The sequence below is a fragment of the Diaphorina citri genome, unplaced genomic scaffold (genome assembly GCF_000475195.1).
Source record: "Diaphorina citri unplaced genomic scaffold, Diaci psyllid genome assembly version 1.1 scaffold2607, whole genome shotgun sequence".
NCBI lineage: Eukaryota > Metazoa > Arthropoda > Insecta > Hemiptera > Psyllidae > Diaphorina > Diaphorina citri.
In genome coordinates this window covers 1,450-11,528 of record NW_007380025.1, presented here as the reverse complement: position 1 = coordinate 11,528, position 10,079 = coordinate 1,450, and the positions used below count along the sequence as shown (strand labels likewise).

The window sequence follows — 10,079 nt, the reverse complement described above, 5'->3', positions numbered from 1 at the left end:
TTTGGTATTTTTATTATTTTTTTTTATATCTCAAAAAAAAATAAAAAAAATAAAAAAAAAAAAAAAAAGTAAAAATATTGAGATTAAAACGAAGAAAATGCGTTCACTAGATCGCGAGATATAGCCCTCGGAACATGAGAGTCTCAAACACGCCGATATCATACCTAGCGGCAACAATGTACGTCCCGTGATGACGTCATCTACCAATATCGTACGACGCGCTGTGAGCTTATCACCATAGGGATTAGAGTTAGGGGCTCAAATAGATCGAATAGGTACCTACCTATCTACGCATTTTGTTATCTTATCACTATTTTTCAATATCAGCATAGGTACCTATACCTATTTTCAAATTTAGATATTTTCATTCCATTTTTTATCATGCACTTATTCAAGTAGTTATTACTTCTTCGTATATTGTACATTTATTTCTATCGAGAAGAATAATATGATCTCCACATATACCAAACATCCCTGCTCAAAGTTCCACTTTATGTAAACACTAACTACATAGGTAATAGGTAGGTACCTACCTACCTATGTAGGTAGGGGAAGGGGGGGCAGGTTCGGACAATTTTTTTTGTCAAATTTTCTAATTTTTTTAGTACCATATTTGTACTGGATTTTTGGTAATTCAGGTACAGATTACTCTTAAGAACAACATATATGTTTTCAAGATTCCCAAACATAAAAGTTTTTCAGAAAATTTGATTTTTCCAAAGGGTTCTCTGTCCGGAGGTGCCCCATACCCCTGGGGCAGCTTCGGACACTACCTGGGGCACATTCGGACGTGCACTAATATTCAAATAAAAGAAATTTACCTTACAATTTTCTAGATAAAACAACAGAAAACATTTTCTTACGTACCTATTTTTTTTTTTTTTTTTTAATGAAAAGTAGAAAAAGCAGTTTTATTGTTTCAATTTTTTTTTTTAAATGTTTAACTAAGAGTACAAAAATGTTTGTGCTTTGAAATGTAAAAGAAAAGTTGCATAAAAATGTCCCCTGTCTTATAAAAAGTAAAAAAATATCAAAAGTAGTACCTAGGTTGCATAATAATGAGATTGAAGCAATTAAACATTCCTCATTTCAACTCTATGCAGACGATTTAAAACTCTATAAATCTATATCAAATTTATCAGATGCAAAACTGCTTCAAGAAGATCTTGATAGAGTTCAAATTTGGCTGGAACAAAATAATCTTTCTTTTTCTGCTGAGAAATGTGAATACGTACAATTTAGTAGGAGACAGACCTTACTACCTACATCATACTATATCAACAACATACCTATCAAGAATGTATGTCTTAAAAAGGACTTGGGTGTTACCTTTTCCCGTAACCTATGTTTCAACACACATATTGACAACACTGTTCAATCCTGTCTTAAAATCCTTGGTTTCATCATGAGAACTCTTCGTCCAATAGATGATCCTAATCCTTTCCTTCTCCTCTTCACTTCTCTTGTCCTATCCAAACTACTGTATGCTTCTGTTGTTTGGATGCCTAGCACTAACTATAAAATATCTAAACTTGAATCTGTACAAGCACTATTTTGTAGACGTCTTTTCCATAGGGTGAACGGGTTTTACCCGACCTATCCGGAAGCTATTTCGTACAAAGACCTAAGAGAGCAATTATGTATATTACCAGTATCTTCCAGGCTTAACATCTCCAGCCTACAATGCCTATTTAAAATTCTAAACAATAAAATAGATTGCATTGAGCTTACTAATTGCATATCCTACCGAGTTCCGACGCTTCGTACTAGAAATTCTAATACAACAACTTACTTCAGTACTCCTACTTCAACCTTTGCTGATCTATCCCCCGTTTTCAAAGTTAAAAATCTTTATAATCAGTACTACAGTCGCCTTGATCTTCATGTCCCCTTTGTACAATTCTCAAAAATGTTGGATCAACTTTTTCCCCTAAGATAGATTATCATAGAATTTATTATAAACTAGTTTAGATAGGTTATTGTATTTTTTGTTCACTTTGTATCATACTACATTTGTAAATTGTGCCTAAATGTTTTAAAACCGCATAATAAACAATAAATTAAATTAAATCAGTCATTTTCTTAACAAAAATCGCATGTATAATCATCAGGCGTATCCCAACCACTACATAGCTGATGGGGCCACTTACCACATTTTACACAACGATACCACATTTCTTTGTCTCGGCCAGGTTCGTCATAAATCATACAAGTATCATTACCACCCACAGGTTCAACATCATCCTCTTCACTTGTGTCCGTGATTATCACCTTAGTTGCTTTTTTGGCTCTTTTCCCTTTGAACATAATTTTCCTTACCTTGTTTAGTTTGGTTTTTTCAATAACTTTGGACTTCTTTCTTATTTCATCCAATTCGGGTGTGTCGGTAGGAATAAAAAAGAATATTCAGAAAAACAGTCAAATTAGCAGATACAAAACGCAAAAACCAAAGAAAACGATGTGATCAGATCAGCAAGATCATGGTTGGTTACGTCTCACGCAATGTTGCCAAGCGTAGGGCGCATTTCTAAATTTGAATCTCATTATTTTTCCCGCGCATAGTTTAAGGACGAATTTCTTAGAGAAGAAATACTTAAAAAAAAAAAAAAAAATCTTTTTGAATTATTTATTATTTTTGACGATCTTTACGAAAAAAATACATTTGGACAGTTATATTTTTCACGAGAATCACCAATTATGCAATGTGCATCAAATGTTTCATTCCACCATAGAAGATACACTCTTTCGCCTGTAGCTCCCTTACGACTCAAAATTACCCCCCACGGACCACACTCATTGGATGCGAAATTGAATTTGCCATCTTTTGACACACTCATTCGATACGCTCATTGGATGCGAAATTGAATTTGCCATCTTTTGACACCACTTTCGTTGACCTAGGTACCCGCAAACGGACTGTAGAGAAACGAGCGCTGACGCTTTTCTCGTACGTAATGACTTTGGGCTCCTGTCTTAAAAACGAATTTGATCACTTTGGAGAGGAAAATTTCCAACTACATAAAACGAATATCCTCAAATTCAAATTTGGAAATACTCAGTAAACAGATGTCTGTCGAAAGGGAAAATTCCCGTGGTTCTGAATGAAGACATGATAGTCATGGGAGTCATTGAGCGTGCAATTGCAATTCCAAAGGCCGCCACTTCGTAGATAGTGAAATTCTTACCAGGGTTATGGTTCATCCATGAGTGTTGCTCCGCCTTGTAATACATTTCCAAGGGTTTGTACACCCCTACGTCTAGTGGCTGTAATTTATTCGTGGTGTGTGGCGGAAGGGTGAGAATTTTGACTCCGTTTGCTTTTGCATAGTCGATAGCTTGATATGACAGATGACTCTCGTGATTGTCATAGATAAGTAGGGTTGGTCGTTCCTCACTAGAGTTAGTATGTTTTACAAAGTGTTTCAATGTTTCTAGGAATAAATCTGACATCATCCAACCAGATTTGTTGGCTAGCCCCAAAGTTCCAGGTGGTGCCCCATGGATCATATGTCTCTGGAAGTTTACTCTTGGGAATATCATTACAGGTGGAATCGTATTCCCTGATGCGCTTACTATGCAACAAACGGTGACCAACGTTCCTTTTTCTCCGGATGTGGCCTTTGCGCATTGCTTCGTCCCTCTTTTCGCAATTATCTTGGGAGACTTGGTTACTGTGTTCATTCCGGTTTCATCTAAGTTGAATACTCGGGTACCATCCGAGAACTCTGGATACCTTTCGTACATTAAGTTCAAATTGTCATCCCTGATGCGCTTACTATGCAACAAACGGTGACCAACGTTCCTTTTTCTCCGGATGTGGCCTTTGCGCATTGCTTCGTCCCTCTTTTGGCAATTATCTTGGGAGACTTGGTTACTGTGTTCATTCCGGTTTCATCGAAGTTGAATACTCGAGTACCATCCGAGAACTCTGGATACCTTTCGTACATTAGGTTCAAATTGTCGTAGAATTTGGTGACATTGTGTTGGTTAAATGAAGCGGCTCTCGCTAAACTGCAGCCTTCCGGTGTCCTGAGTGATAATTGTGTATGCCGTTGCATATAATGGTATAGCCAATCAGTCCCAGCTTTTTGTTCGCGATCCCAAGATGTTGGATACTTGAGATTGTTAGCTTTTGCAACCTCATATGCTAAGATTCGGGATTCCTCCTTCGTGAAACCGTAGAACATTTCAGCTGTTCTGATCAAGTAGTCCCTCAGGTCAATTTCCAATTTCTCCGTAAACACTTGCCGAGAATTGTAGGCCGGCTTACAAGTCAGTTCTTGGTCTGGGTGTTTGGCCGCCCTCTTAACATAATCAAACAAGGTGGATTTCTTCACATTTTTCAATTGGGCAGCTTTCCTGACACTCATTCCAGCCTTCACAAGCTCTACTGCTTCTTTCATTTCAGTGGGGTTGAACTGTCCATTGGTAGCGGGGGGTCTATTTCGAACCAGGGTAAGTGCTTTAGTGGTCAGCCTCTTAACAGATTTTTTTTCTAATTTACTTTAATATTAATTTACTTTAATATTATGGCCTATTTACTTTAATATTAATATTTGAACTAAAAGAAGTTGTTTTAGTAATAAAGAAGACCTTGTTCTTTCAAACTAAGTAGCCAAATTTATTTTTATTAAAACGGTTTCTTCATTATATTAAAAAGAAGTTAAAAATTACAATTTCCCTAGTGCCCAGCCGTTAGATTCCATATTCCAGCCATGTAACACTCCAGTGGTCAGCCCTGATCTTCAGGAGTTATATTCAGCATCACTGCATCATAGCTAGGTACCTAGGTACCTCTTGGTGGGTAAATCTGGTACCTACTACCTACCTAGGTATTTACATATGGCTGTTACATGGGCATTGCTTGTATACCTATCTACAGGTCCCCATCAACATCTTCTTCTTCACTGCTAAACTCAATGACACGCCTCACAGGTTTTCTTGGTTTGTTGGTTTTCTTTGATTTTTTAGCATCTTTTTCTTCCTTCTTTTTGATCCTTTCGTATTTCCTTTTTCGAACATCTTCTTGCTTCATTTCTTTTATCTTATCTTTCGTTTCCATGAACATCCGCCATGACCTGGACGATATAGCACTTGGAGCCTTGAGTTGAGAGGTTTTCCTCCCTTCACTACCTTTACCTTTGTTTTGAATGGGTTTCGGTTTGTAAAATATATGGTTATCGAGCCAGCTTGTTGTTAGAGATAAGCTTTGAGATGTGTTAGAAGAATTTTAATTATTTTGGCAGGGGTGGATTGATTGATTCTGCAGTTCCTTGGTATGTATGATGGCGTTTGTCTGCGGTTCCTTGGTATGTATGATGGCGTTTGTCTGCGGTTCCTTGGTATCTATGATGGCGTTTGTCTGCAGTTCCTTGGTATGTATGATGGCGTTTGTCTGCGGTTCCTCAATGTTTGTTACTTCCCGAAATTGAGGTTTGACGAATTGTGCCGGTAAAATTTTAAATGTTGAAGTTGTTGAAATTTCACTTCGTTACAGCATGATGGCGTTTGTCTGCGGTTCCTTGGTATGTATGATGGCGTTTGTCTGCGGTTCCTTTGTATGCATGATGGCGTTTGTCTGCGGTTCCTCAGTATGTATGATGGCGTTTGTCTGCGGTTCCTTGGTATGTATGATGGCGTTTGTCTGCGGTTCCTTGGTATGCATGATGGCGTTTGTCTGCGGTTCCTTGGTATGTATGATGGCGTTTGTCTGCGGTTCCTTGGTATGTATGATGGCGGCTGTCTGCGGTTCCTCGGTATGTATGATGTCGGCTGTCTGCGGTTCCTCAGTATGTATGATGGTGTTTGTCTGTGGTTCCTCAGTATGTATGATGGCGACTGTCTGCTGTTCCTCAGTATGTATGATGGCGACTGTCTGCGGTTCCTCAGTATGTATGATGTCGGCTGTCTGCGGTTCCTCAGTATGTATGATATCTGCTGGTATCAGAATACCATGAGGGTCAATCGAATACAATCCGGGTGATATGTCTATGTCATAATCGTTGACATTGAGAATGGAAGCAGAATTGAACAGGTGTTGGAAGGTTGAATCTTGGTCTAGGCTTTGACTTGCACGATCATTGGGTTCCTGTTGTGGGTTGTCATTTAGACGTTCATAATGTACATTTTGTACATTCTGTTGCATTTCCTTAAGCTCGTCAAATACTATGTCAAGATGACTTTGAGATAGTTTGCGTAGTAAATTTGTCTCCATTGCCTTCAATACCATCTCTGTTGTTCTTATCTCTTCAATGGTGATCTTGGGTGTTGTATTGTCATCCTTATTGAGGTTTTCTAAAGCATTCTGAACACATTTAGTGTAATCTACTGCTTCGGGATTCAATGGATACAGCCCACATCTTTTGAAACCATTCTGTATTGTTAATGTCAAATCTTTTTTTTTAACACTGTTTCAAGGAGGGGACAAAATGATGTTTTTGTTAGACAGGAATTATGATTCTCCTCTTTATTTTGCCATTCTCGAACGGTCTTTTTCCATTCCGACTTCAGAGGTTTGAAAACACTCACATCAGCGGGTTGCATGATATGTGTAGTGTTGGGGGGTAGAGCCTAAAGGATTATTCCATTGGCACTACAAAATGTGCTAAGCTCCATAGTCAGGTGGCTTTTATGGCCGTCAACAAACAAGAGAACTGGCTTCGTTACATCGTTATTGTTTAACCAAGGATTCACAGTGTTGGCAATGTACTCGAAGAACACGTCACTTCTCATGCATCCTGTTTCAGATATACCCAGCGTCCATGACAACGGCATGCTCTCTATTACGGCCTTTGGTGGGCGCTTGTATGGAAAAACCACCATGGGTGTTAGAGTTTCTCCTTTTGCATTGAATACAAGCAAAACAGTAATTGTTTCTTTTTCATTCCCCTGATTCAGAACATACACATTTTTCCATCCTTTGGGAGCTAGCACTTTTCCTGTTTTAGGGCACATGCTGAAGCTCGTTTCGTCTCCATTCATGATTCTCTGAGGGTCGTCTAATATGTCCAGTGCATTCTCCTCTACTAAGTATTCCTTAAGGTCACTGAACCACTTTTTTATTGCTTCTTCTGTGATTATAGCTCTGCCCTTTGTGATACCTTCTGCTTCTCTAATTGTCACTTGAGGATTTCGACGAAGAAAAGCTGCATACCATTTCTTTCCTGGTCGATTATCTTTGAAGGGCGTTTGTCTCTGATCCGCTGTTACAAGCTGTTGTACTGAATTTAACACGTCGTCTATCTTCCGTGGAAAACAACATTTTGCGAGACTACAGCACCATTGTACAATGTTGTCTTCTTCATCTTTTGTTAGAATGGACTTAGGGCCCATTTTTCTTGGGCCTTCCTTTACACGACCATGAATTCTGTCTTGGATTGTTCCTCTGGGTACACCATACTCGCGGCTAGCCTCTCTTATTGATTTAGTACCCCCGCGAATATCTTCTAAAGCCTTTGCCAAACTTTCTTCGCTGTAGTTGTGTCGCAAAGCTGGGCATGAAAGGGACATTTTTCCTGAAAAGGAAGCAAGAAGAGGAAAAATTGAGACAATACACACGGGGGCTGACAACTGAAATTCACAGTTTTGCCAATATACAGCCCCCGGCTGACCACTAGCATACCCGAACCAATGCCCAGCCCCCCTTAACAAACACTAGGCTGATTACTGGATTTGTGTAACCCAGTCTCCAGCCCCCATGTTTCTTAGTTTGTTTTAATAGGCTGACCACTAGGAAAACTAAAAAAAAAAAAAGTCACATATTAATATGAAAATAAAAATAGAGAAGAAAAAGAAGATTTTTGGAACCAAATTTCATTAAATTAAGGATTTTTATTGTTTGCCAGTGTTCAGCCGGGGAGGCTGGTTATTGGAAATGATATACTTTCATAAGCCCCAGTATCCAGCCACATAAAAAAGGTATTTTTTATTAAGAAATAATGAAAGCAGTTAAATTTGCTTACCTTTATGATGAAGAAGAGAACACGATGAATTAAAATAACACAACTTTCATTGATATAAGTCAGAAAATATATGTGTTTTCCGTTGATATTAAAAAACGCATTTTCAAGCCATTCTCTTGAAAACTACAGGCACTTGTTGCTCTCTGCTCTTTCAGTGAAAGACTAAAGGTGGGGAAGTGAAATATTTCTTTTGTTTTGATTTTAATTTGAGGGAAGGGGGGCTGGCTACTGGAGAAACCATTTACATGGTGGGTATTAACAGTGTGGATCTTATTAATAGGATTTGAATTACAAAATGAGGGGAAAAGGCTGACCACTGGGTGGGGGCTGACCACTGGAGCACTTACCCCATGCTAAAAAAAAACAAAAGAAATAATTGTAGGTACCTACATGTAAATCTAAATGTACAATTATTCAATATACTTTATAACTCGTAGGTAATAATCACCAACCTAAATATTATCCCATATTGGGACTCGAACCACCAACCCTAGATTACAAGTCACTCCTCTTACCACTGTGCTACTGTGACGGTTAAAACACACACACACACACACACACACACACACACACACACACACACACACACACACACACACACACACACACACACACACACACACACACACACACACACACACACACACACACACACACACACACACACACACACACACACACACACACACACACACACACACACACACACACACACACACACACACACACACACACACACACACACACACACACACACACACACACACACACACACACACACACACACACACACACACACACACACACACACACACACTAAATTTAGTATAAATTATACTGATCTGTCAACACTGTTAGGAAGAGGAAATAGATTCAAGAGAGCCGACATGAGCCGAGAAGAATTTGAATCGGTTAACTCCGCCACAGTACCCCCACTCCTTTTCTTTTTTCTCTCTTCTCTCTCTCGCGTCCAGCGTGTGCTATGAATCTTGAAGCTATCCACTTGTAGTACATCCAGTACAAATCTGTAAGCAAATCTAGTACCATCTAGTACCTATGCACTTGAATCTTTACTTTGTACTTCCTCGTACATATTTCTGCAGAAGAACTTGTACTTATCGTGGAGATCTCACTCCCCCCCCCCTTTGAATATGCATTCTACATCAGCCTAGATCAAGTGAACGCCTGACTGAACTGAACTTATATTGGGAACAGTTCCATGAACGGAACTGAACGGTTGGAACTTATTCCCTAAAGTGAACCGATCTTTGCCACCTCTAATTTGTAGGTCAGTTTCCCTCTTCAAATACAGAGATTCTATCCTGTTGGTTCAAATCTGTTAAAACTTGTAGGATCTAGCTAAAATAGCGCTGTCCGGAGGTGCCCCCTGTCCGAACCTACCCCCTCTTCCCCTACCTACCTATGTAGGTACCTACCTTCCTACCTATGTAGGTACCTACCTACCTCCCTATATAGGTACCTACCTACCTACGTAGGTACCTACCTACCTACCTACCTATGTAGGTACCTACCTACCTATGTATGTAGGTACCTACCTTCCTACCTATGTAGGTACCTACCTTCCTACCTATGTAGGTACCTACCTACCTACGTAGGTATCTACCTACCTATGTAGGTACCTAGTACCTACCTACCTATGTAGGTATCTACCTACCTACCTGCTTTGGCTTACCTCTGTTCTTTAGAGCTTCCAGCTGCTTCTCCAGATGCATTTTTGATTGTGAACTCATACATGTTTGTTGAGGTGCATTCAACAAAACCTTGATCCATTTTAGACAGTTAGGAAGAAAATTTTGAGGTGCATTCAACAAAACCTTGATCCATTTTAGATAGTTAGGAAGAAAATTAATGGAAACAAAATTTCACTATACACTTAAAACTAAACACACAAGACTTTAAATTAAAAAGAATATTCAGAAAAACAGTCAAATTAGCAGATACAAAACGCAAAAACCAAAGAAAACGATGTGATCAGATCAGCAAGATCATGGTTGGTTACGTCTCACGCAATGTTGCCAAGCGTAGGGCGCATTTCTAAATTTGAATCTCATTATTTTTCCCGCGCATACTTTAAGGACGATTAGAGAAGAAATACTT

The 10,079-nt window shown here is 39.1% G+C and overlaps 1 protein-coding gene across 1 annotated transcript; it reads right to left on the bottom strand.

Moving 5' to 3' along the window:
• Positions 1-6,541: 6,541 nt before the first annotated feature.
• Positions 6,542-8,498, bottom strand: LOC113471547. The gene has a single exon (XM_026830782.1). It carries the CDS (start codon positions 7,507-7,509, stop codon positions 6,571-6,573), a length of 939 nt encoding a protein of 312 aa, XP_026686583.1. The 5' UTR covers positions 7,510-8,498; the 3' UTR covers positions 6,542-6,570.
• Between the last annotated feature and the right edge of the window lie 1,581 nt (positions 8,499-10,079).

Excerpts from the sequence above, each read along its gene's own strand:
- LOC113471547 (XM_026830782.1), bottom strand. The coding sequence starts at position 7,509 with ATGTCCCTTTCATGCCCAGCTTTGCGACACAACTACAGCGAAGAAAGT.